We start from the raw sequence: 26,217 nt of genomic DNA, 5'->3' as shown, positions 1-26,217 counted from the left end.
GTCTGAATTTTGCAAATTATTTGGCTAATTTTAGAGAAGAACAAAATATTTAATTTTAGAATTTTTCTTACTGATACGTGAGAACCATAAAGTAGACCACAAAAAATAATCAATATTTTGATGAAATTTTGTGAATTCCGATTTTTTGTCGGTGAAAAAATTATAAAACAAAATTGAAATCGCTGCAGAGAGCCCCGGCATGGCAATGTCTAATTTTGAGTTTTTGCAGATCTTGTCATTTAGTACTCTCCTACTCTTACACTACAGTGCCACTCCCAGCAGGATAGGCGAGTTCTTTCAGAGGTTGCAGCCATCTTTCTCTTCTCTCATCAAAAGGATGGACGGCGAGAAGGGCAGCAGCATCTGAGGCAGGTAGCAAAGCGCCGCGCCTCCCCAGGAAAAGAGCTGGTCGAAAGGGAAGAGCCTCTTTTTTCCCCCGGACAAGCCGGTGGATGGACGGGTGCAGCCGTGGGGAGGTCGTGGGCTTGCGGCCGTATCTGGCCAGGCAGCGGCAGTTCATACGAGCTATGAAGATTGAAGAGACGGTCTGTAACCCGGGCTGTGCGATGCGAGCTATGGTACGTTTTCTGAATTTATTCCCGTCTAAGGAAACCAAAACAGGTTAATTTCTCATTCGCCGTTGTCAAATCGTCGAATGACAAGGACCGGTTTGGGGAGGCAAACCGTGCAAGGGATGCATTTTTTTTAATTTTTTTTATTATTGAAACGATTCAAAACTCACTCAATTAAATTAAAATTCACTTCCGCATAATTAACTTAAAAAAACTAATCCACGGTTTGAGGAGGCAAACATGTGAAGATGTAAGTTTTGTAATTTTTTAGTTATTAAATCGATTCAAAACTCACTCAGTTAAACTAAAATTCGCTTCTACATAATTAATTTTATAAAATAGCTATATTTTTTCTTTTAAAATTAGGGCCCACACTCACACAAGGATTGTACGAACGCCAAGGGCAGCATCGGGGCTCGAACCCGAGTTACTCTCCCGACAGCAGCCTCCAGGAGCCACTCATTTGATATCTACTATGTTATAATCCAAAACTATTCATTTGATATCTACTTGCATGCATCCCTACGTGTTGCCACACTGGTTTCTGATCCAGCTTACGCCGCATAGAGCTCGCCGCGCCTCGCCGCGAGCCACCTCCACCGTGCAACGCGAATCCGGCGTCAAGCTCTCAGCGAAACACCGACGTGGCATGGTTATCCTCTCCGTGCCGACGGTCGCTAGATGTGACTGTATGGCTTCACGGTTGCGCTTGGTATGCGAGCCCACGCGCGCAAGCGCGCACCGGTGGTGTCCCAAGCTACGACGGAGTCTATAACAAACGAGGTCAAACCTCGTAGATTCGCAGCTGCTCCAATCAGCCACCAGGGTTCCCGATGTCAGCCGGGGGGAGGTGCAGCGCACCGGCCCGGCGCCGCGTCCGCGCTGAGGTGGAGGCGTGGAAACTGGGAGCCGGAGCCGGATAAGCGCGGCCGCCTCGCCGCGTCGCACCGGCGACGGCGTCACCCACTGCTCATATCCTCATCTCAATCCACGCCGATGGAAGGATAATCCTATTCTATGTCATCGCCAGTTCATTGCAATGCGTGCCTCTGCACTCGGACCAGGTCTTAACTAATCGCGGCGTGGATTTTTAAAAGCATTTTAGGGGTTTTGCCTGCTCATGATCTCAAGAGAGGAGCCTTGTGTCAACGTAGATTGGGGAACGGATACAAGCCACGTACGCGTATGTGTACAGCGGAATGCATGCTTCGTGTGTGCGGTAGTACATGGGTACATGTGTATTGTGAATTAGGAGTAGTATAGTACGTGTGTACTTCTTGAGTTCATGGGCCCAGTGCCGCAGCGGGGTACACGGCGAGGGGGATCCGGACGCTGTGCTTCTTGTCGCTCTTGAGTACCACCTCGCCGAAGCTGAAGGCGTTCCCCGGCGCGGTGGTGCTGAGCACGATCCGCAGCGCCCGCGTCGCGCCGGGCGCGATGGCGAACTCGTTGGGCGACACGCGCACCGCCACGCCGTCGGGCGCGCGCACGTACGCCATGTACGTCTCGTTCTCCGCGCCCACGCTAGTCACCCGCCGGTCCACCCGCCGCGACCCCACCAGGCTCGCCACCGTCACGCTCGGCGCGTTCAGGTCCGAGCACCACCGCGACCCCACCCGCGGTGGGGGCGAAGGGCACGGCGCGCCCACCGCGCGCAGCACCGCGGCCTCGTCCACGCCGGGCACCGCGCACAGGAACTGGAGGTAGTCCCTGTACCCAGCGTCGAACACCAGGCCTGGGTCCAGGGCGCTCGCCGCGTTGATGGCGCCCGCGCCCATGTCGAACGGCGTCGCGGGCTCCACGACGCCCGCGTCACGCCTCGCCATCAGGGGACGCCCGGAGCGGTCGGTCACGTCCGCGGTCGTCATGATCGCCGACATGATCATGGCGGGGCTCCACGTCGGGTGCCTCTGCTTGATCAGCGCCGCCACCCCCGCGACGTGCGGGGTGGCCATGCTTGTGCCAGACAGCAATGCGTAGTTCTCGCCCTGGATTTCTGGCATGGCGTGGCTCGTCGGGCTCCAGGCTCCCCATATGTGATGCCCCGGCGCCATGACGTTCGGTTTCAGCACCTCTGCTGGCTGCATCTGCGCGTTCTCCACGTCCGGTCCCCTCGACGAGTAGTCGGCGACGACGGGTGCTTCTCCCGTGTAGGTTGCGCGCCGTCCCTCTAGAATCCGGACAGTCGCTCCGAAGCTGACGATTTTTCCATCCTCGTCTCGAACAGTGTTATTGTTGTAGTACCTCAGGAGAGCCTGCAGCCAGTTGCAAAAGACAATTCAGTCAGGCAGAGCCACGCAAACATTCAGAGTAGTACTGAAAAGAGAATCTTGCAGCCTCGGTACCAATCAAAACACTAGCTACTATAACTGAATCAGGATTCAGAAACATTTCATCCTATGAAGAAAGACATTTACTTGATCAGGAACCTACCCGCATGTCAGCACCGTTTAGAACTATGGCTGAAGGAATTGTGGTGGGAAATGCAGGTTCATATTCAATGTCGACGTCGCCCGAATAACGATCAGTGACAATGACTCCAGCAGCTCCAATTTTCTGAATTGTATCCACGATGCCAGCAAGGCTGTCTCCTTCGAAATAGTTTGATGACACAAACATGCAAATAATCACCTTTCCCTGGACAAGATGTTCGATGAAGACCTTAGGATCTTGGCAATCGGCAGACCCGTCGGTCGAATTTTCGATGCTCACATCATCAGCCCATGCTAGTGGGTACATTGTTTTGCCTGGTGTTGGTGCTGGACAGAAGAAGCAAGACTTAAAACAAATTTGGCATGTGTGAAGAATTTGAAACAGAGGCCCAGTATGATGTGGCCAGCTGTTTAATCTACTAGAATGCATTTATATTTTATCCAATCCAAGATCAGCTACATTTTCTAAAAAGCAAAAGAATAAACTGGAGAGCACTATGGCTACAAATTGGAAAAAATCTACAAAATTATTGATCAACTACCAAGTTAGGTTGAAATGAATTACGGGAAAGGGCGCCGCAAGAGAAGACTTGCCCATTGCCAATTATGATTGATTTTCTGTACTTCCGGTCTGTTGTCGAAGCAGCGACACTTAATATCCATGGGCTGAAAGAGACGACTGAGTTCTCATCAGGGCCTCCATTGCCAACTGCTTGAATAACTGAGACTCCAGCCTTGGTGGCAAGGAGCAGTTGTGTCTCAAGCATATTGAGGAAAGATGCTGGTCCAGATGAAACGGAAGAAGGACCCATAGAAAGACTAATAACATTGACACCATCCTCTACTGCCTACAGATAAGTAACAGAGGCAGTTTAGAATGCAGCTTTGAACAGTAGTAGCCTTCTGCAAAGAAAGAATATCATCTACGAACCTGGTCGACTGCAGCTATCACATCTGACATGTATCCACCAAAAGGATAGGCAGCTTTGTAGATTGCAAGACTGTTAGGGAAATCAGAAGATACGAGATAGCATAAGATTATATTCTAAACTTTTCCCCAATTTGGATTTGCTTTCAGAATCTGAAATACTGAAAAAGAATTGTTCTTTCTCACCGAGCTCCAGGGGCCATGCCGCTTGCATGCCCAAAGTTGTAGCCTCTAGATACTAAAGGTGTATGGAAATTTCCAGCTGCGATTGACGCAGTGTGGCTGTGAAGATATTGTTATGATCAGCTGATGACTCTTTCAGGTCAAAAATGCATTAACATAGTGATCAACTTAGTAGTTAATTTCACACACCTGCCATGACCATCTGGATCGTAAGGAGATGCATAGTGAATTGTAGCATTGAACTCTCCAGACGCTTGACCAGCACGTGCAAACCACATAGCTCCCACTATCTTACCATTGCATGAATCTGGAGGGAATTTATTCCCAGTACTACATATTCCTTTGAAACTAGCCGGTGGTGGCTTTTCTTGGCTTGACATGCTGTTTCTAACAAAGCTTGGGTTCTTGGGATCAATGCCAGTATCAATCATGCCAATCACCACACCATCACCAGAATTTTCAGCACCACCCAGGAGTGGCCAGACTCCACTAGCTCCAATGAAATTTGGAGTGTACATTGTCATCTTGGCCATTTTGATGTCTTCTTGGATGAGCCTAACTCCTTTTGCACCACTAAGAATTCTAACTGTCTATTACGCATATAACAAATATAGAAGCATTCAAGGTTTAATCTCAACGGAAATAAATAACCCACTTTCACTAATAAGACCATCAGTTGTACAAGAAAACTTGCAAATGGATACAACAGTATTAAACAAAAAAGAGCAAAGTACTTGCATTTGGTAGTTGATATGAGATTTGTGATGCTGCATTCAACATCTTCAATGTGTTTCATGTTTGTAAATACACAGAAGAATAGGCAAAGTAGACAGAAACTAACTGGACCAGATTTTCTGACCTCACTGCAAAACTACTCCTGATAATATTCAACAATAACCATCATTTACCTGAGTTTGCCTATACTTTTCATATAATGTTATCTTGTTGTATATTTTACCTGCAGCTCAGTTCATTATTTATGTGACATTTAAAGGCTACCCCTGGTCCTGGAAACACTACCCTGTCAGGCAAGAGAATGACAGCTTCCTAGAGCACTTTCCTTATCTCCAACCCTAACCGGTTAAGTAACATATAAAAGAATAAAAGTAATGTTATGCACTTTAGGGTCTAAGAAAAAAGCACCTCTTCAGATTCAGCGTGGAGAGCAAAACCATTAAGCAGGTGTGTGTAACTGTATAGTTTCTTGTAAGATCCTAGTGGGAGAAATGAGTCCAGGAAGATGTCATGCTTTGTTGTCGCCACTTCTTTGTACTTCTGAGCTTCCTCACCTCTCCTGAATGAAATTCTTTTGTAAGTGATATTTCCGAGTGATAATATAAGTAAACTTATTCCTATGTGGAAATCACATACATTACATGGTTGCGGCTTGCTTTGTAAGAAATGACTGGGTCATCCTCCATCACCACCATATAAACCTTGGCAAGTACATGAGATGGACCACAATTTAAGCTCAGAAAAGTAAGAATATAACAGAGCACTAGATATGGCTTGAAAAAAGCCATGAAGATAGTGTCAGTGTGTCACTGAACAAAACTTCTATGCTTGAACACATGTCCTTATATAAGTGTAGGGACAGGGTCATCGAAAAGAATGTTAGGTGAGAATTAAAGGAAATTAAAATGAAGCATGCACCTGGTACATCAAGAAATGTCTTGATCATAGCTAAGCCACCAAAAGCATGCAATGAGTGCTTCCTGAATTTCATGTCCCCTTCTTTGACTCAACAGCAAAGAAGTTAGCGGGAATTTACTTGTCCTGGTGAAATTCCAGTACTGAGTGGAAAATATACTGAAGCATCTTATATAAGCCATGCAACTGGCGCACTCAATCAAACTCACATGTGAATTAAGGACAAGGCACTGCATTTTAGATTAGTTTTACAATGACATATAAAGAACCAAATCACAGAGGAACCGTGCAATTTGTTTTGGTTACCAACAACACTCTGCAACATGCAAAACAAAATCCCACCCCCCCCCCCCCCCCTCGCATGCTTTGCGTGGCCGCAAGAACCTGCCTAGCTTTGCAAATCATCCACTTTGTGTACAAACATTTAATATGGAACAATGGCAGGCACCACTAAGTTATTCCTCCCACAAATCACACAATGTTCCTGTGACGTTGTTCCCCGCCACATTAACATAAAGGATTCCTAAACCCGCTACCAAATCGCATGATAACACCCTTTGCGCCGCGCAAAGAGAAGGAGAAAAAAAAACATTCACAGCACGGAGCCAGTATCGTATACCTCGCCACCACCGCAAAATCACCAGGCATTTCGCAGCAGGTGTCCAACAGTTCTCCCAAACCACCAAATGATCGCACGCGAAGAGAATCACAAACCGTGGCCCTCGCGCGCCGTCGCTAAGCCTTCCGGCTTCGGCTCGCCGCCTACCTTGGATGAGGGAGGAACGACCCCGTCGCCTCGCGCTCGCCATTCTTTTCTTTTCCTGCTCCCCTCCTCCGTCGTCGACAGCTGCGGAGCAAACAGTGTCAAATCTTGGGCTGTTAGTGGGCCCAAGGCTGAGGTGTTGGTTCTTCTTAGGCTTAATGGGCCAAACGTGTACAGAAAAACTGGTATGGGATGGGTAGTCTTAGGTGCTGGGCTGAAATTTTTAATTCAACCCAAAAAACTAGCCCAGACCTGGCCGTCTGTTGGTCACTTTTCTCACTATTTTTTTATATTTTTTAAATCAAAAAATTACAAATATATGCACCGTTTTGAAATATTGCAAATCTAGACTCTTGTTGCCTATTGAAAGGACGACAATTTGACGTGGACAGGCAGTGCAACCTGTCGTCCGTTTGAAAGACGACAGGTACTAGGTAGATATATTTTTTGTTTTAATTTTTTAGAAATTTAAAATGATTAACAAAAATATGATTGAGTAAATGACTAACAAAAAATGTAATTGCATTTAATTTTTCTAAAATATCAATTTTTTTAGACATAACCTTTTCAGACGTAGGAAGCCTTCCAATGAGTAGGGTTAGACGAGCTCGAGCGAGCTTGTCATATCAGGCTTGAGCTCGATAAAAGATCGAGCTGAGCTCAAATGAGGCTGTGATGGTGTCTGAGCTTGAGGGCAGACTCAAGCTCGGTTCAAGTCAAGCTCAAATAGGCTCGAGTTCAGCACGTCTAAGCTTGATAACGAGAGATCTCAAATAGTTCTTGTTGTTTTGGTTGTTTGTTGTGATGTGATCATCTAGACAGGCTTGAGGATGACTCATCTTTTCCAGTCCTTGTAATGTTTCCTTGGCCTTGAAGATATATAAATAAAATTAAGACCGTGTAGACTTAGTAGGTGATAAACTTAAATAAAAATTACAATATTCATTAACTCTATTTGTATCAAGTTTGAGCTCGTGAGCCTTGGTCTAGGCTTGAGTTTAGCTTGTTTTAGGATCGAACCTATAACGAGTTGAACTCGAGTAGCTCACGAGCTTCAAATTTTTTTGACAGCCCTACCAATGGATGATATGTGGCATGTTACCCTTCCAATGGATGGTAGAGTCTAGTTTTACAATATTTCAAAACAGGCATATATTTGCATTATTTAATTTAAAATTATAAAAAATAAAAAATCTCCACTTCTCACTAGATCCTAGCAAAATCCTCTCGAGCAAACAATAGAATAAAATACGGGGCTATTGGTCCTAGCATTAATTAATCCTCATCTTTTTGTTTGGTTAATAGTTGGCTATTCACCGGCTCATTCCTAATCATACGCATATTACTAATACAAAAATTGAGGAATAAGTTGTCCAATAAAATGCATTCCTCTAACCAATTGTTGAGGAAATACTTGAGCATTTATTCTCCCTATGAAACTTGTGTGTGTTCAAAAAAGGGAAGAAACACCACCTGGAAAAAAGAATGGACATGACTCAACTAAATGACCCTTTCCCACGTCTCCCTCGCATGTCTACTTAACAGGTGCAATTAGGCGTATATCACTGCAATGCAATACAAAACCGGCCCACAAGGCACAAGATATCTGACTTCGTGGCTAAACCAATACCATCTTTTTCGATGATACATGCACCTTGACCTTACATCTACGCATGTTAGCAAAGCAGCATACCACATGCATGGACATGGAAACCATTCTTTGATAACTTTTTATGAAGCCGCAGAGATGACATGGGCGTGTATCCCTGTTCCAAAGGGCAGGATAGGGAGCATGCCTACAACTATAGCATCTAACCTACACCTCCACTTTGATTAACAAGATGATTCCAGCACCGTGCAACCCCTCTGCCAAATCAAAGGATTAACAATTGCAAAGTCGCCTTATCTTTCTTTCAAGGCCATCATTAGTGGCAGCCTATGCGTCTGTGTCTGCGTCTTCTTTCTCCGGGAACCCCCCTATAGTGCCAGCTGCTACTGCTATCTTTAGCCCTTCAATTTACGCAAGCATCCAAGGCGAATTGTTCCTGTGCCAACTGCAGCTAGCAGGTCTATCTCTACTTGCTCCTGCAACCTTTTCTCCGTTTGATCTTTGTTGAAGTATTATACGCTGTGCAAAGCTATTTTTTTGCAGCAATCTTGATGCTTTCATACAGCAGTTCGTCTGTATCTTTCAGAGTTCAGACTAATCATTTTATGCTCTCTGAATCTTTGACTATTCTGGACATCGCCTGGCCTCTCTTTCAGGCCGTCAGATCATTAGTCCTATCCTCCTATGTATATTTCTAAAGCTGATCGATCAGGGTTGGATGAGAATACATTGACTCGCTTTCTGAAACAGTTTCTTTTCCCATATGTACATAGCTCAATCGAACTCCTTTTCTCAACCACTTAAGGTACCAAATGACTATGCCCAGGATTTGGTTCTTTATGTTGCAGTACTAATAATTTTGGCATATAATAATATTTACTAAAATTGGTTTCTTCCATTTTTCTCATTTTCAATTCAACTTTGACGTTGTGGTAATTGTAAGCTAGCTGTAACTTGCAGTGAAGAAAGTATACTAGAAGAAAATCTTCGATATTTATGGATTGCTAAGATTTTATATATGGCTTAATTCAGGATGATAAAGATATTACTAGCTTGGAGCAGCCTGACAGTGCCTTTATGCTTTCTCCCAAGAGCCAAATAGACTGTCGACACGTCGCCATGCTCATGCATCTGCTGTTGCCCAGTACATGCTCATTAGTATATGATGGTCTGATGGTCTCCTTATAAGGCTTATATGTAGATTTGACCTCCTTGCTTGATGGTAAGTACTATAAATCCTGCCTGCCAAACCAGGTGTCAACAGGAGTGGCACGAAGAATGTGTGCTCTACATCCTAGTATTGATTTGATCGCCATTTGTAAGTGGCCACAAGATCCACCCACATTTACCTGAAGCATGCGCCATATGAGCTTCAGTTGTAGCAACATAGAAAATGCAGGAGCCATCAGAATAGCACATTTATATGTACCAGCAAGCTACTGGTGTACAGGATTTAGTTAATGCGGGGGAAGTTCAGAATATATACCTGAATCTGTAACCAAAGGCTCATATTCGTTCACCAAATGAAATTAACCATTGCTCCAAGAGTTTCAGGGTTTAACTCAGAGAAGTGCCACGAGAACAACGTTTGGCGCTGCAGCTAGCAGCCTAGCTCTCCAACTGTGCTGGCTGCTGGGCAACGCATGTGCGTGTGCACTGCGTGCGTCTTTCGAGGTGAACGCATGGCTCAGTAGCTCACGCAGGCACGGTCGAACGGCGTCCTCTGGCATCAGACAGAGCACGCACGGTGAAGCGGTCGCTGCGCGGCGAGCAGCAGCTAAAAGACAGAGCCTTAATTTTGAAGCTGCTGCATGCAAAGCTTTCCCCCAGTTACTGACGGACACAAGCATCCATCTACCACTAGCTAGCTCGCTCGCTCGGTCGCGAGGCCAGTACGCCCAAAAGCTGAAGAAGTGCAGAGACTTCATTGCCCACCGTCCGAGTGACCAAAGCACTTGAATGCTCGATCTCTTCACGTATAAATAGTAGCCGAGCTCGATCGTCCCGGCTACGTCCACCCAGCTACCACAGATCAAGAAACCAGCTAGAGAGCTAGGCCAATGGCGCTGCGCGACGTGCTGCTGTCGATAGCGCAGACGCCGCACCGGCTGCGGAGGAGGGCGCTGGTGACGGGGACGCCGGCGCAGGAGCTGAACGAGGTGCGGGACCGGTCGGGCGCGCACATGAAGCGGCGGCTAGAGTGGTACGACCTCGTCGGTCTCGGCGTCGGAGGGATGCTTGGCGCGGGCGTCTTCGTCACCACGGGGAGGGTGGCGCGCGACACCGCGGGGCCCGCCGTCTTCGCCTCCTACCTCATCGCCGGCGTCTCTGCACTGCTGTCCTCCTTATGCTACGCCGAGTTCGCCGTGCGCGTCCCCGTCGCCGGCGGCGCCTTCAGCTACCTCAGAGTAACGTTCGGTAATTATGATCAACTCTGTCCCTTTTTTCGCGGCTTGGTTTCACGCTGACTGCAGCTAATGACTGCACAAAACGATGAACATTCAACACCGCCGTCCTTGTGAAATCTATGATCAAAATAAATTCGTGTTGGGCAATTTTTCATAAATCTTTTGCCACTATTGTACATAAAAAATACTTGCCTCTGTCACGTGAAAACGACAAGTTTTGATTCGCCGTCAGAAGTAAGGTGTGTTTGGCAAGGGATAGCAAAGGGTATGGGAATTAGATGTTGGAGTTGGCGAAGGGAATTAACATGGGGGAGTTGGACTTTTAGTTTCAATCTCTTGTTTAGCTTGTGAAGGAGATTAAGGGTGTGTTTAGTTGGAGGCATATCATTGATAGAAGATGGACATCTAGGTTTTTGAGATGTTTGGCTAGAGGGCCAGCTGTATGGGATGGTCAACTAAGGTGAATATTCTTTTTAAATATTGGATAAACTCACCTCGTGAAATTGACTGGATGAAGCCATTCATATTATGGATAAGCTTTATCTCTGTTGATGTTGTATATTCTAGTCGGTCAAAGTAATGTACATTTTTATGAGTACGTTTTAAATGATATTATCTCCTAAATTATTTATACCATTATATTCATTATATTTTGGGTACCTTATATAACATATTCGGTACCTCATATACCAAAAATCAGGTGTATTCGACACACGAGATATCGAATATGGTACTGTATCACATATTTGACACCTCATGGTGCCGAATATGGCCTGTAGAGGTTTCCATCATAAAATGATAGCATCAAAGTGCCCGCAGCCGGTACATACCATGTTCGGCATATGGGGTGCCGAATACGACACTGTAGCCCATATTCGACACCTTATGTGCCGAATACGCCTGATTTTTTGTATATAAGGTGTTGAATATGAAGTGTCGAATACGGCCGAACTTGTGTTTTTCGGCGTATGGTGTAACAAAAGTCAATTTTCGATAAATGAAGTGTCGAATACGGATACTAAAATTATAAATACGATGATATATTATCTATTTCGATAAATATAATAACGTATGTTATCTAATTTTAGATTTTGATGATCAAATATATGTACCATATATTGTATTGATATCCTAAACAACAAGTAGAATATTGGACGAACGAAGCAATACTCCTCTCTTGTTCTTGGGCAGGCGAGTTCGTGGGGTTCTTCGGGGGAGCGAACATTCTGATGGAGTACTTGCTGTCAAATGCGGCGGTGGCGAGGAGCTTCACGGACTACCTGGCCTCGACGTTCGGGGTCACGGAGCCCAACGCGTGGAGGATCGTCGTCGACGGCATCGCCGATGAGTACAATGCGCTGGACGTGCCGGCCGTTGCGCTCATCCTCCTCCTGACTGTATGCCTGTGCTATAGGTAAACCATTTCCTAGTCTCACATTAACTTATGTTTTTTATTTGTCCTTTGATTCTGTCATTTGCTCTTAATTAGCATGTGGTTCTGTATTCTTAGTTACTATATTTTATGGCGGTCACCGTGCGACCACTCTGTTAATTCTGTCCCTTGATATGAACTCGTGGTGCTTTTATGCAAAAATAATTGCACACCAATTATGTCGAAATTTTTGAAGTTTTGCAAGAGATCAAGGGAGAAAAAAAAAGACATCTCAAATAGTTGGCATGGATCACATTGATTTAGTTTGTAACTGACGCATGCAGCACCAAGGAGAGTTCGATGCTGAACATGGTGATCACGGTGTTCCACCTGCTCTTCTTCGCGTTCATCGTCGCAGCCGGCCTGTGGAACGGCAGCGCGAGGAACCTCGTTGGGCCGCACGGGCTGGCACCCTATGGCGTCCGCGGCGTCCTGGACGGCGCGGCCATCGTGTACTTCAGCTACATCGGATACGACTCGGCGTCAACGATGGCCGAGGAGATCAGGGACCCCGCCCGCGCGCTCCCCGTCGGCATCGCCGGCTCGGTGTTCATCGTGTCCGCGCTCTACTGCCTCATGTCCGTCGCCCTCTGCGTCATGCTGCCCTACACCGAGGTGAGCGCATGCATACGCAGGCATTGCTTCTGACCGATCGGTGCTCTCGGCTCACCACCATGCGATGCGGTGCGTGCGTAGATATCGGAGACCGCGCCGTTCTCGTCGGCGTTCAGGGAGAAGGTGGGGTGGAGGTGGGCGAGCAGCGTCGTCGGCGCCGGCGCGAGCCTCGGCATCGTGGCGTCGATGCTGGTGGCGATGCTGGGGCAGGCGAGGTACCTGTGCGTCATCGCCAGAGCGCGCCTCGTGCCGTCGTGGCTGGCCAAGGTCCACCCTTCCACCGGCACTCCTATGAACGCCACCATCTTTCTAGGTACCCAAACAAGCGTGCAAATCTTTCATCCCCTACCGAATGGCCAGGCAACAAATAGCATCGACTTCTTCAACATTTCTTGCAAGTTGATAGATCAGCGAATGCTAATTTTGCAGTCAAGATGCAGTAGTGCTACGTGCTGAATAGTTGTCTTAAATAATTTCTGCAAGTCTAGATATCGTCAATAGAGTAGAAATGTTTTTACTCCCCAATGGTCAGTAGGGTGAGATGGTTAGTGGTGTTAAGAGAACTCTATACATGTGCAAAAAAAAAAAAAAAAAAAAAAAGTTGTAGCAAGTCGTAATGGTTAAAGTCACAGGCTTATGAACCATAAGGCCCCACAAGCTAACCTACATAATAAACCTTAGTCTAGAACAAGTGGTCTGTATAGTAAGCTGCCTTCTTGCCCTAGCTTAGCCCACTTGTTTTGATGCTCTAAAATGGACTTCCAACATTACTGGGTCAAAGTTCATAGTGTTTCCCATTATTGAGATAAACTTAATGTGTCTTTAGGTAAAGCAGTTTAAGATCGGAATACAATAATTTCAGTGAAATCAAGGCCCTAATATTGAATGCAAGTGACAAGGATATACATCCATGCTCATAGAGGTATCATATCATGACAAGAGAATGCGGATTACTTCTCGTAGATATGTGCGCTTGCCAGCATCTTTTTGCAGTATTTTCTTACCGTCAGGCACTATCCTTGCCCAGGACTCTGCACTGCATCAATCGCACTCTTCACAGAGCTGCAGATAGTGTTTGAGATGATATCAATCGGAACATTGTTGGTCTTCTACCTGGTGGCCAACGCGCTCATCTACCACCGGTACGTGAAGCTCGGCACGAGCAGGCCGCTCCACGTCCTCCTCTTCTTGCTCCTCCTGACGCTGAGTTCTCTCGGCTTCTCCCTTTCGAGGAAGGTCGACGGGTGGTGTCGATGGGGGATGCCATTGTTCAGCGCCATCTCCATAGCAATCACTACAATCTTCCACTGCACGGCACCGCAGGACGTCGCTGGACCACAGTCGGAGTGGTCAGTCCCTCTGATGCCATGGCCTGCTGCTGCATCAGTCTTCCTGAATGTGTTCCTGATAACCACTCTCAGGGTGAGGTCCTACCAGAGGTTTGGCATCTGGAGCCTTGTGACCGTAGTCTTCTATGTCTGCTATGGGGTGCACTCCACATACTCTGCAGAAGAAAATGAGATCGTCAATGCAATGATCCATCATGCAAACCTGGACATATCTTAGCAGTAGCAGCGTAATAATATGAGCCAGAAGTTGCATTGGAGCTCACTAGATCGGCAATTAAGCCATCTTGAGATGGTCCCGGGCCTAAAGAGGATGGTGCAAAAGAGAGGCTACTTTTGCTTTAGGTTAATCCCTCCTTTTCCTGCTTTTGTGCTTGCTGGTTGGCCAAAACTATTGGCTTGTACTTACTTTTTTTCTCAAAGTGCATATGCAGGTTTGTGCAAGGCATGTGTTTGTGTTGACCAGAGATCTGAAATTTATCTATTTTCAGCACTACAAATAACAATGCTAGAATACAGGAAACTACCAAACATCAGCAGGATGACTGATTTGCCTCAGCTAGAAGTTGCTTTCGGATGCCACTGGCCATACTTGCAGATGGAACAGGAGATGAGGATACAAAACAAGATAATCAAATCCAAGTTTGGAAAGTATATCCTAAAAAATGTACAAGATAACATTAAATCTCCAGAAAAATGGGGAAGAACAAAATTACCATTAATCAGTAACGGACAAATTCATGCATGCAGAAACCAGTTTGAAAAGGAAAAGGATTGAAAGGAGAAACACGGCAACAAGAGAGAATGGTTATTCACACAAACAGAAATATTAGTTATATAAGGAAGTATATAAAAATCATCAACAAGACACTATACATTGTCCATAGAATTTCATTTTTTTTTAGAATAAAAAGGTGGTCAATAAAGGATGAAACAAAGATTGTGATAACAGCCTATAAGCACCACCACGAATCTCGATGAAACATCTATAACAAACATAGATAATTTCATGGGGCTAAGAGAAGGAGAATGTATTCACTTTTGATGCCATGCAGTAAGATAGTCATTGATTTTAGAGTAAAACATGTCCTAGAGAACCTCATTATATAAAGAAGAGCATGCAGAATCTATCTCCTTCAAGTTTCCATTAGTTACACTACAAGAGGTGAACACAAACTATTCCCTCTGATCATTTTGGAACCAAAATCTGCATATGATCCCATCAAAGTTTCCTTGGGGATTTTGGCTCGGGTACCATTAATTATCCTCAAAATGAATATATGGTGCAGCAATCGTCAACCCGAGGAATGTTAATGTGTGGATTTCGAGTACAAATATTGCCTTTTTTTCCATCCATAACTGCTTAAAGGAGGGAAAATTGATTATATGTCCTAAAATTGACCAACATTTGATAATATGTCCGAAGTTGATCATCCTTTAGTCATATTTCTCACAGGGACTAGTTTGTAATAAAATTTCGTATTGGGTAAGAGAGGTGAAGGCTAAACTTTGTTACAAAATAATCCATGTGGAACATATGATCAAATGATGATCAACTTTAGATATATTATTAAAGGTTGATTAACTTTGGGACATATAATCAAATTTCCCAAAAAAGATCACCAAAAGAGACATCATCTTCAAGATAGGCATTCTTCATATAGATACAATGCAGAGCATAATGTTCCTTCAGTAGTCCAATTAACTACGTTGCACGTTCAGCTCCATACAACAAAAACTCTAGCAGAACTAAGAAAATCGTATTCTGCCGAAACTAACTAAAAATGAAACCATTGCGTGATTGTCCCAAAACGTATAGGTTGGCCCAACCAGCGAAGTAAAACCCAGTAGTGAGTTCATTCAGCATCTCAATTGAAGAGTAGTTACTATCAGACTCAGTTGAAGAAGGGTTGAGGCACTAGCAAAAGGGGAATAAATACAGTTACTGAAACATCATCTCCAGTTCATTCTTTTGGTTCTTGGGTTCAGGTTATTATTATCCACAGGCTGCAGGGTCCAAGGTACCAACGGTTTTCATGCTGTTACAGAGAAGTAACAACTGTGTTTTTCCTTTCTCACAGAATTACAAGTCCAGGACGAACACAATTGTCATCAGAATTTCATGTTCTAGAGTTATCAGGGGTAATGCTACTTCCATCAGAACATAAAATCAAACAAATTAAAGCACAATACACAAAAGCAAGAATGCTCGACTAAAATGATTCATGCCGCTCAGAAAAACAAAAAAATCACTGGTCTTGTGTCTCACTTATTGGAGGATGGTATTGCTATCCTACAATATGATAATGACACCATCTTGTGTATTGAAAATGATGTTGAGAAGGCTACAAATCTTAAAATGTTATTGTATATGTATAAGTTGATGTCTGATCTAAAGATAAATTTTCAGAAGAGTGAAGTTTTGATGATTGGTGGAAATAATGATATTCTAGAAACATATGCTAACCTCTTTCATTGTTAGATTGGATATTTTCTAATCAAATATTTTGATGTGCCAGTTAGCCCTAGTAGGCTTCATATTGTGGACTGGATCAGTGTTGAAGGAAAAATATATAAGAAATTTGATGTACGGAAGGGTAACTTTTTGTCTATTAGAGATCTTTTGAAGGGCATGGATAAGGAAGTCTTGATGAAGGGTGCGCAAGGTCTTCTCAGTACTGTGATGAATATTTTGGCTTCTCAACAAAATCAAATGTCTTCTGTGTTGATGCTTCCTAGTTCAGATGTGGTGATTTCTGATGTAAATACTAATGCAGGTACTTCTAACTCAGCAGAGGATGATAGAGTGAATAACTAGTTTCTATTCGAGTGGTTTGTCTTCCTGTTGGGCACTTTATCTTTTCTATCTCGTATGGTCAAACTTGGATGTTTAGCTTTTGGTTCAATATGATTTGTAAGCATTGGAGAACTATCGTTCTATCTTTTCGGTATGGATTGTAAGATACTGTTAAGTACTTTGTTCCGTTATGTGATAATAGAAATGGGGTTTCCCCATTCTAAAAAAAAAAAATACACAAAAGCAAGCAGGCAATAGAATTGGAACAGGCAAGATAACATGTTCTTCTTCCATAAGATGCGCTCCATTTCCGCAATACAAGACTGCAAAAGAACTACAATTTGTCCACTTCAACTACATCACAGATCCGTCACAGCTACACATATGAACAGCGCTAAGAAACAGCCAGTACGCAACAAGCAAGAAACCTTGGAAGGAGACGCCTTTGCGCCACCACTTCATTCCAAGGCGTCGACGATGCGGCCGACGAGCGCGTCCATGAGCCGACGCTGCGCGTCAAGGTGCCGGAGCGCCATCTCCATCCGCATCCTCTGCGTCTCCCTCGCAGCCTCCATCCTCCTCTCCTCCGCCCGCAGGAACCCCTCTCCGATCGCCCTCAGCGCCCCCACCACGTCGCACAGTCCGTCCTCGTCTCCGGTATCGTCCTGCCTCCTCTTCCTGGGCGGGGACGCGGGAGGAGAAGGGGGAGAAACTGCTGGTGGCGGGGACAGGGACAGGGACGGGGATTGGGTCTGGGACAGGACCGGCGGGGATGGGCTATCGAGGAGGTCAATGGCGTCGAGGAGCGGACAGGGGCGGCGGCGGCTGGATCGGAGGCGGCGGCGGAGTTTCTCGACCTTGTGGCGGCACTGCCTGGCGGTCTTGGACGGGGAAGCCGCGGCCACGGCGGCCCAGTCGGCGGAGGTCAGGTGCTCGCGGCCGACGGCGAGGCGGCGCGCGGTGTAGGCCCGCGCGAGGGCGAGGGTCTCGTCGGGCGTCCAGCACGGGGGCGGCACGCGCCGGCCGGAGGCGAAGGCCGCCGCGTTGGCTGGGGGAGAAGGGGAAGGAGAGGCCATGGTGTTGGTGATGAGGCTGTGGTGGAGGACGGCATGGTGCGGGGGATTATAACGGAGGCGTTCCCTTTAGGCGGCGACAGGTGGCGGTGGGCGCACGCGAGCGGCGGTGGGCGGCAGCGGCGGCGGCGCCAACCGCTGGCCGTGGGGCACTTGACCGACACCCGCGCGGCGCAGCCGTGTCAGTCGTAAAACTTTGCGGTGGCTTTTCGTCTTACACTTCGGCTGTTGGGTGGCCGCGATGCGTCGCCAGCGGATCCGATAGCCGTCGGAGCACGAACTAGCAGTAGATTGGCTGTAACAAACCTTTTTTTTCCTTGCAAAATTGTCTTCGGGGAAGCGGTGGGTCCCACGTCGTGCGATTGGCCGCGCACGGCGGCATGCGGTTCGTGCGACCTAGTGTTGGGGGGTAGCGTGCGGCAGCGGCGTGCGCGGAGGGGCAGTGTGTGACCGCGCGTAGCGACGCCGACGCCGACGCCGACGCCGCGTGGTCAGACGCGCCCAGCGGGCGACGTAACATGCCTCGTGTTTCGCGGGCGAAGTGGCTGGGTGGGATGCGCTAGCGAGATCGAGGCGCCCGTCCGGTGCGGTGGGCTCTGCACGCCTGGTGCCTGTGCGCGGGTGCACGGGAGCGCTATTCCTTGCGGCAGCGTGCGCGGGTTTGGCGGGAGCCGCACGGCGTGCTGCGGGGCGCCGGCCGCGTGCCACAGACGGCAACCCCGCGAACATATAGGCGCGGAGGCCTGTGACCCGCACGACGGCAGCTTCAGGATCGGGCAGTGAGAGCGATCCGGTAGCAGGTGACGCTCTCGCGATCTACCCATTCCCGCGAGCTTCCAAATTCACGAAAAAATTAGCAAATTCAGCTAAAATATCAGCGAAGCAGATACAGCATACGACCTGCAATGAAAAAACGTATGCTCTTATGAACCCCTCTCTATGAAATTATGGAGGAACGCCAACTCTAGATGTGGTGGCAGAGGGCCTGAGACCACTCGATGACACGAATGCAACAATAGCAAGCTAGTCAACAATACGCAGAGTCCAGTGCCATGCGAACCTACGCCGTCTCATCAGGATGGATGCAAAGCGTGGCCAACGAATTTGCCTATCGAAAACCACAACTGAAGCATCGTGGCCAAAAAAGAAGTCCATAACAAACAAGACTGGTTTACATCAGTGCATCTTCATAAATATCTTTCATATCAGCAATAAAAACTTTGAACATTTGGTTCGTTCCATGCTTACAATATTTTTTACAAGCTCAAAGCAGGAATACGAAAGCAAGCGAAGGTGACATTACCCATCTAGCTACCATATGAACAGTTTCAGCAACAAAAACCTGGCATTAGACAGCCATCCCATACAAAAACTGCATTACCTGTTCGCAGCTCAATGCATATCTTTGGAGAGGCATGCTGGCTACAGTTATCAAAGTGCTCAAAAAACACGATAATATTTAAGCTTTGGGTTAGAACAACATCAAAACAGCCTGCGCTGAGCTTAAGAAATTACAATGACAGCATGCTAGGGAAGAAACATCAACTGCTTTGATAATAACATTACTAAAAATACAAGAGAACTAATCAACCCAGTAAATGCAATGGATATTGTACTTAGCTATTTCAAATGGTCAAATTACTATAGGCCTACAGCACAGGATTCTGAAACAGATATTGATATATTTTGGCTGCTTTTTGCGACTTCAAGCTATCTTTATATTGTACACTTAATTAAATAGTTAGACTAAACTGTGGTAAACCTTTCTATTTGCTCCAACAATTGAAAGGAGAAAAAAAAAATCAAGACCCTTCAATTCAGAACTCGAATGGGGCATCTCGTGCTTACTACTTCCAAGAAAAATGCTTCAATTCCATGCTGTTGTCAGATCTCTCTTCGTTCCCCAGAAATAAACACCAATATCCACCTTCCCCTTGTTTTTCAAATAATCACCAAAATCAGCCAGCCACAAGGTGCTGATTCCCACATACATTGATGCCATTGCGTATTGCTGGATACAGTATTCCTTCCATGCAAAAATTGGCAATCAAACACAGTTCTGCTATATCTCATAACACCATCAAATGCAAACAATACATGACGGCTGACAAACACGTCCATCAGTAAACAATATGCTGTTTTCTGAATACTGCTAAAGCCATCTCAGAGCATCTTCAAAGGCACTACATACCAAGGTCTCTTCCTATTCACTGCCAACACTAGAAAAATGTAGTATACAAAAACCAATTTCAAGGCCAAAAATGTCTTAGACCTCAGGATCCAATAATGGTAATAAGGCCTAGTTCAGTGGATCAAGTAAATTCAAAATTAGCGCATGTGCATTACAGTATAACTCCTTGTTACAACTCAGAGAAGGATAGGACTAACAGTAATAAGTTTGCTTAGGTTAAGCTCTCTGTAGACTGTATAACTGATATTGGTATTACTAATCATTTTTCATCTAATTTGCAAAATGGTACATAGCATTAGTTGCTGTCAAAATACAGCAACACAGCAAACCTTGTTTCTTAAACTTATAAAAGCAAAGTAAATTCTTAGCAAAATAGGACAATTTGATGAAAAATGATCCATGCAAAACATTCATGGAGGCATCAGATATATCCTTCATCTGATGACCTGAAAGCCTAAAGGTACCGGCCTGACCTAAATATTATGTAATAAAAAATAATGGTGTCATTGACAAACCAAACACTTTTCTGTAACTTGATCAGTTAGTTTGTCATGCCTCGAGCATGATACTTGAAAGCTTGCAATCATCCAATGTCCACTTATCTCAAAAAGGTTATATTAATCCATGCTCCATATTGCAGTTCAAGGGAATTTCATAAATGGTGGATGATTAAACTAGTTTGCTCAATACTGGCACTGCTTGTTAAATTTACCTGGTGCCTTGTACCCTATAGACAAAGTATTGCAAAGCTATACTCAAAGCTCGAAAGTCCTTTTGCTGCAAGTTCTGGTATCTTAAACTTTGGGGAGGCCAAAGTGATTGCTTGGTGAAAGGACTACATCAGCCACACAAACGGTATCTCTCAAATTTTGGCAACCGATAAAACCGTTTGTACCTGGAGTTCAACAGAGAACAGGTCCAGAATTTAAGTCTGACCGATCAACATTCTGTCTCAGCAAATATTGATCCTCTATAGAACAGATGGAGTGTGCTAAGTGAAGGTTTTCAGAAAGTAACAGCATTACATGAAGCACAGCTTGTAACGCTTCATTTGTAAGTCTGATCTTTGGCCAGCGCATCACAAGATGGAATCCCCCAACAACCTTGAATTGCAGAAACTACCTCAAAGTACTTAAACTTATTGAAACACTCCATATCTGTCTCAATTATGTTATAGAAACACTGGATGTAAACATGTCGAAACACTTATAAGACACCATAGCTGGCCCTTATGTTCATAACTCTTGACCAAATAAAGCAAAGCCTTACATTACATAAACAAGCCAGAACATCCATTGGACTACCGCTTCAACCAACTCAATGTCTCTGGCTTCTTTGAACATGTCTTACTTGACACTTCTTTTCCAGATCTGTAGGCCTTAAATTAAGGAGCTCCATACAATGCAGGGCCTACACCAACGTCCTATGATGCCAGATCTGTTCCACAAAGACGATATGATGCCAAATCTGTATCATTAAAGTAATTCATGGTTGATCCGGACTTCCCACATCTTTGATACTAGGGGAAACATTTACCATCCCCAACATTAGAAATTAGCACCATGATGCGCGCGCGCGCGTGTGTGAGAGAGAGGGAAGGGAGCGGTGGTGAAAAAATCATGCACGATGAAACAAACTCAAGGAAAAAGGGAACAGATTTGAGTTTGCACCTTAGTAATATGAACCAGAACCGCTACCTCCATAGTAGCCACCGCTGCTGCTACCCAAATTACGGCCTGAGTAAAGTGATGAATATGAACTCCCACCAATCTACCCAAATACAAAATTCAAACAAATGAGGAAAATCAGTATAGTATTAATACATGGCCCAGGGAAACCAAAAAGAAATAGTAAAAATGGAGGTGATATTTCAGATACTCACATCAGATCCACGAGACAAGTAGCTACCACTGATATTTGATGAGTACATTCCACCAGCATCACCACTGCTAGCAGAACCTGCATGAGTTAAATGCAAGTTGACATAAAAATTGAAACAAGAGTATAACTAAAGGTGCCATAACAAATAACAGAGCATTCAAGACTATACCTCCATAACTCATGCCATGACGGCTACTGCCATATGCTGAATCATTACCAGACATAGAGCGGCTGCCACTATATCCTGCAAGTGATCGTCCAGGCCTGCGATGATGAGAATATGTAACAGGCTGTTTAGAATAAAAGACAGCATAAAGACTGCAGTTTCTAAATGTCCACCAACCTCTCACTATATGTATCTCCATAACGAGCACTGCTGCCACCAACATCATAGTCTAAGCGTGCCTTGGACTGACGAACACTAATGTCTTGATACCGAGGCACATCATCCTTGACAGAACATTAACATGATTAGGTTGATTGAGGACCAAACTGCAAGTTCTGACCATTTAAATAAATAAACATCACTCACCATATCTGCATATGAACGCTTTGATCCAGAAATGGTATCATAATCACGGCCACGATCCTCCCTATAGGCCGGTAAAGGCCGGTCAAACTTCCCTCCATAACTATCATCAGCATATGCTCGCCTATCTGAAAGACGGGGAGCGCTACGAGGACCCAGGTCTGAATAACCTGATCCCCGGGGTGAGTAATCATCCCTGAAAGATGGGCGTCTATCAACTGGAACTCTTGAACTGTAGTCAATCGTAGCTCTGCTCCTTGGAGGAGGAAGTTCATCACGCCTTCCGTATTCTCTCCTTGGACTTCTCTTTGGGTAAACTGGACCTGTACACAAATGAAATATGGGAAATGTGAGATGGCTATAATACATTGCACTGCAAATGAATTGAATATATTGCACATAACATCTGCAAACCTAGGGGCCTCCGATCATAAGATCTCTCTGGAGGAGCCAAATGCCTAGCCCTATCTGGTATCGACATAACAGGGCGCCTATCTCTAATATCTACAGGCCTCTTCATTGGATGGCTCCTGATGGGTGGTACGCGACTAACAGCAGGCCGAACAAGACATGGTGGAGGCCGGCGAGGTGGTGTAGGGCGAGCATACGGTAAACGGCCACCTCGGGGAGCACCATGTCCAACTCTAAAATTTCCTCTTAACCCATGCTTCGTTATAGGAGGTCTCTGTAGTGGTCGTGACAATCTAGCTCTTATTTTTGCCTGAAACACAGAGTTGCAATCATTAGAAGAACTTGCACCATAACTGAGTCACTGTTCAAAAAGTTGAGCAAATAATAAAAAAGGCAGAGATGCAAAACAGACCTTGTGATCACCTTCACCGATCTCAGAATTACTTATCCCTTCTGCACATGCAACAGCATTATCATGCGTATCAAAAGTAACAAACCCGAAATCCTTTCTCTTGGCAGCTGGCATGTTTCGAGCAAGTTCAACTTTCTCGATAGCTCCATACTTTTTGAGATACTTCTTAACACGATCTTCATCCCATGAGGGAGGAAGGCCATCGATAAATACAGTTCTGACCTGAATTGTGTAACACCAGAAATCAGGATGCAAAAACTTTTTAAAAAAAACTGTGATAGATACATAGAAACTAGTGGGTACAAGAGTTAACAGACAAAGAGTAAGTAGTCACCTGTGCCATTATTTCATCATCAACTTGAGGGTAGGAATCGGCAAAGGAAACCTTTGCAGTACGATCAACTCCAAAGACTACATCCCTCTTCTGCAGTCGCCTGAAAGCATCCATTGCTTCGGGTCGAGTAGAAAACTCAAGCAAAGCATAGCCACGATTCATTCCTGGATTATTGCTATCCTCGACCAGTAGTAAATCGTCAAAATTCTCAACTCCATAACTCTTCAGTTTGTCCTTCAACTGCAAATGCCAAAACAAGTTATTTCTTCAGCAAAGAAGAAACGAACATAAAAAAAACAACGTTCAAGTATCTTGCATGTTCTTTTGTCCATGTCTTGCAGATATTGCCAACAAAGAGTGTATCATTGTCATGACTTGGAGCAACACCACATTGTTTACCGCGCACCTACAGCATTAAATAAATCATGAAGTCACTTGTAAAAAAGATGTCATAAACATAAAATAGGCAGATCTTAAAACTAACCAGTGGATTCTTTAGCTCTGAGACAGCACGCCTTGCTTGCTCCACAGTTGCATATTGCAGGAAGGCAAAGCCTTTATTTTTCTTTGTGACAGGGTTCATCATCAGACGAACTTCAGTGATCTCACCAACTTCACCAAAAACCTTCCTAAGGTCACTTTCTGTTGCATCTTTATCTAGCCCACCAACAAAAACTTCAAACTCCTTCCGCTTGCGGTGCTCTTTAACCATTTCATGATGCTCTTCATCGTCCACATCCACATGATGTTCTTCATCAGCATGTTCATATTCCTCCCCCTCCCCATCATCTCCACCTTCATCAAGTTCCTCATCCACCATAACAGTCTCCACTTCAACCACATCTTCAGTGTATTCAACCTCTTCATCACCATCCTCATGTCGCTCTTCATACTGCTCCAAATCTTTATCATCATAGTCCACAGCAGCCTCCTCTTCATATTCTGGTTCATCCTCGAACTCCAATCGTTCACCTTTGTTCTCTTCTTCAAATGTTTCTTTCGCAGCTCCTTCATCTAAAATATGAACAAACCATGAGATACATCTACCTCAAACCTAGTGAAGATAAAAACACTGCACAATGACTGACGCATATAGAGCAATATCCCCCGGCCATAATCATAACAAACATATAATCTTTCTTGCATGAAACTAGGCAAGATGTACAATAGCCATTGTCAAAGCAAAATGCCACAAGACCACAGGCATCCAATACCGTTCAACCCATTTAATGAGCACATCCTGGCGGATATCACAAGGTCCAACAGATCCAATATGCCAACGGAAGGCATGCCACATGACCACAGGCATCCAATACCGTATGACTCATTTAAAGAGCACATCCTGGCGAATATCACAAGGTCTAACAAATCCTATATGCCAACCGAAAGCACACGACTAATGAACCCAGACTTGCCATCAATAGAACGGGCAAAATCTACATGACGTTCAGGCTAAGCAAAGTATAATAGGAATTATTGCACCAGGATACAATCATCGCAGTACGTTTCGCAACCTAAATCCGCACAGGCCATAGCAAAGATCACAGCAGAAGTCACATCCTACGAACAAACAAGAGGCACACAATACCTTCACCGTGGTTGGCACCGTTAGCTGCGGCATCGGAGGAGACTTTGTCCTCCGCCGCCCGCTGCGGCCGCGGCGGAGAGGGCTGCAGCTTCGGCTCCTCCACCACCTTCGGGGCCTCCTTGGCGACCCTCACCTCCACGGCGGGCGCCTCCTTCACCTCCTCCACGAACGACGCCTCCTCCGCAGCAGACTGCGCCCTCCCCACCCGCCCCCTCGTCCCCGGCGCCTTCCTCGCCGCGGCGGCGCCGCCTCTCCTAAACTTCGGCGGCATCTCCCAAGTCACAGCAAATCAATGAAAAACACCTGGAAATCACCAAAAACAAGACACAAGATTAGCGGAAACAGGTCCGGAATCAGGGTTGCCGAGGGTAGAATCTTCGGGCGTACCTCGTGCGCTCGCGGATCGAATTGAGGGGAAGCGAAACCCTAGCGCTGGTGGCGAAAGGTGCGGCCTTTGGATTGCGGTGAACCGGCAAGGAGACCTGCGTGGCCTAGGTTTTCTTTCTCCGGGGCGAATCCCGTTCTATCAAATTGGACGCTGGAATTGGAGTTAATTACGGATTTGCCAATAGGTCGCCGCGCGCTCGCGTTGACCGCTTCCTGCTCGATAGAGGGCGTCCTGGTCTTTTCGGGTGGACTATGGCTTTGCGTGTAAGTCGGAGTTAGAGTATCTCCAGCCGAGTTGCTAAGCTGCGCATCATTGGATGTAGTGATTCAGGTTAAAAATGAGCTTTAGCCAGTTTCTTACCACTCGCCAAATCGAGAGACAGTAAATAAGCTTAACATGGTAACAGTCATTATCTGGAGCGCATACGAAAGTGTCGGACACGCCATAAAAAAAATACGTCTTCTTCACCATACATATCGTTATCCTTATGCTGCTATTGCACCTGTCGGCCCTCCTCATTGACGATGCCACGGACACCACATGTGGGGTGGTGTCGCCACCTTCCTCGCATCCTGACACAACAACTTTTTATCACCCCTCGGCTCACCTCCTCCTCCCTGCCCTCAGCTCGCCTCCTCGCCCAACGACATGGCGGCCACGACGAGTTGAGGTAGA

At 45.6% G+C, this 26,217-nt stretch overlaps 4 protein-coding genes across 6 annotated transcripts; 1 reads left to right on the top strand and 3 right to left on the bottom strand.

Annotated features, from left to right (window-relative positions):
* Nucleotides 1-1,684: 1,684 nt before the first annotated feature.
* LOC133923599 (subtilisin-like protease SBT2.5) lies at nucleotides 1,685-5,647 on the bottom strand. Its single transcript, XM_062368880.1, has 8 exons — nucleotides 5,487-5,647; nucleotides 5,259-5,409; nucleotides 4,305-4,705; nucleotides 4,119-4,214; nucleotides 3,936-4,005; nucleotides 3,570-3,852; nucleotides 3,006-3,331; nucleotides 1,685-2,827 (listed from the first exon to the last, which is right to left on the bottom strand). The coding sequence occupies exons 1-8, from the start codon at nucleotides 5,636-5,638 to the stop codon at nucleotides 1,856-1,858; spliced, it is 2,451 nt and encodes an 816-aa protein (XP_062224864.1). The 5' UTR covers nucleotides 5,639-5,647; the 3' UTR covers nucleotides 1,685-1,855.
* Nucleotides 5,648-10,168: 4,521 nt separating this feature from the next.
* Nucleotides 10,169-14,389, top strand: LOC133923598 (cationic amino acid transporter 6, chloroplastic-like). The gene is made up of 5 exons (XM_062368879.1): nucleotides 10,169-10,555; nucleotides 11,737-11,959; nucleotides 12,262-12,592; nucleotides 12,674-12,905; nucleotides 13,620-14,389. The coding sequence occupies exons 1-5, from the start codon at nucleotides 10,198-10,200 to the stop codon at nucleotides 14,156-14,158; spliced, it is 1,683 nt and encodes a 560-aa protein (XP_062224863.1). The 5' UTR covers nucleotides 10,169-10,197; the 3' UTR covers nucleotides 14,159-14,389.
* A 2,580-nt stretch (nucleotides 14,390-16,969) lies between these two features.
* LOC133924674 (trihelix transcription factor ENAP1-like) lies at nucleotides 16,970-18,118 on the bottom strand. Its single transcript, XM_062370322.1, has one exon. The coding sequence runs from the start codon at nucleotides 17,809-17,811 to the stop codon at nucleotides 17,194-17,196; it is 618 nt and encodes a 205-aa protein (XP_062226306.1). The 5' UTR covers nucleotides 17,812-18,118; the 3' UTR covers nucleotides 16,970-17,193.
* An 874-nt stretch (nucleotides 18,119-18,992) lies between these two features.
* LOC133924673 (uncharacterized) lies at nucleotides 18,993-25,702 on the bottom strand. 3 transcript variants are annotated; one of them, XM_062370321.1, is made up of 13 exons: nucleotides 25,542-25,702; nucleotides 25,155-25,457; nucleotides 24,051-24,580; nucleotides 23,883-23,972; nucleotides 23,567-23,806; nucleotides 23,233-23,454; nucleotides 22,824-23,130; nucleotides 22,413-22,732; nucleotides 22,224-22,330; nucleotides 22,050-22,144; nucleotides 21,882-21,958; nucleotides 21,670-21,769; nucleotides 18,993-19,834 (listed from the first exon to the last, which is right to left on the bottom strand). In XM_062370321.1, the coding sequence occupies exons 2-12, from the start codon at nucleotides 25,423-25,425 to the stop codon at nucleotides 21,671-21,673; spliced, it is 2,358 nt and encodes a 785-aa protein (XP_062226305.1). In that variant the 5' UTR covers nucleotides 25,426-25,457; nucleotides 25,542-25,702; the 3' UTR covers nucleotides 18,993-19,834; nucleotide 21,670. The 3 variants fall into 3 exon arrangements, with proteins under 3 accessions (XP_062226305.1, XP_062226304.1, XP_062226303.1); XM_062370320.1 differs by having other exon boundaries at nucleotides 19,339-21,466; XM_062370319.1 differs by having other exon boundaries at nucleotides 19,339-21,436.
* Between the last annotated feature and the right edge of the window lie 515 nt (nucleotides 25,703-26,217).

The sequence above is a fragment of the Phragmites australis genome, chromosome 7, assembly GCF_958298935.1.
Source record: "Phragmites australis chromosome 7, lpPhrAust1.1, whole genome shotgun sequence".
NCBI classification, from domain to species: domain Eukaryota; kingdom Viridiplantae; phylum Streptophyta; class Magnoliopsida; order Poales; family Poaceae; genus Phragmites; species Phragmites australis.
The sequence above is the reverse complement of the archived record's forward strand: the minus strand, read 5'-3'. Positions and strand labels throughout refer to the sequence as shown.

Coding starts and splice junctions, on each gene's coding strand:
- LOC133923599 (XM_062368880.1), bottom strand. CDS start 5,638: ATGGCTTTTTTCAAGCCATATCTAGTGCTCTGTTATATTCTTACTTTT. Junction 5,410..5,486: donor GCAAGCCGCAACCATGTAAT/GTATGTGATTTC, acceptor AATTTCATTCAG/GAGAGGTGAGGAAGCTCAGA. Junction 4,706..5,258: donor TCCACGCTGAATCTGAAGAG/GTGCTTTTTTCT, acceptor TATGCGTAATAG/ACAGTTAGAATTCTTAGTGG.
- LOC133923598 (XM_062368879.1), top strand. CDS start 10,198: ATGGCGCTGCGCGACGTGCTGCTGTCGATAGCGCAGACGCCGCACCGG. Junction 10,556..11,736: donor CTACCTCAGAGTAACGTTCG/GTAATTATGATC, acceptor GTTCTTGGGCAG/GCGAGTTCGTGGGGTTCTTC. Junction 12,593..12,673: donor TCATGCTGCCCTACACCGAG/GTGAGCGCATGC, acceptor GTGCGTGCGTAG/ATATCGGAGACCGCGCCGTT.
- LOC133924674 (XM_062370322.1), bottom strand. CDS start 17,811: ATGGCCTCTCCTTCCCCTTCTCCCCCAGCCAACGCGGCGGCCTTCGCC.
- LOC133924673 (XM_062370321.1), bottom strand. CDS start 25,425: ATGCCGCCGAAGTTTAGGAGAGGCGGCGCCGCCGCGGCGAGGAAGGCG. Junction 23,455..23,566: donor ATGATGAAATAATGGCACAG/GTGACTACTTAC, acceptor TACACAATTCAG/GTCAGAACTGTATTTATCGA. Junction 22,145..22,223: donor GGAGATACATATAGTGAGAG/GTTGGTGGACAT, acceptor TCATCATCGCAG/GCCTGGACGATCACTTGCAG.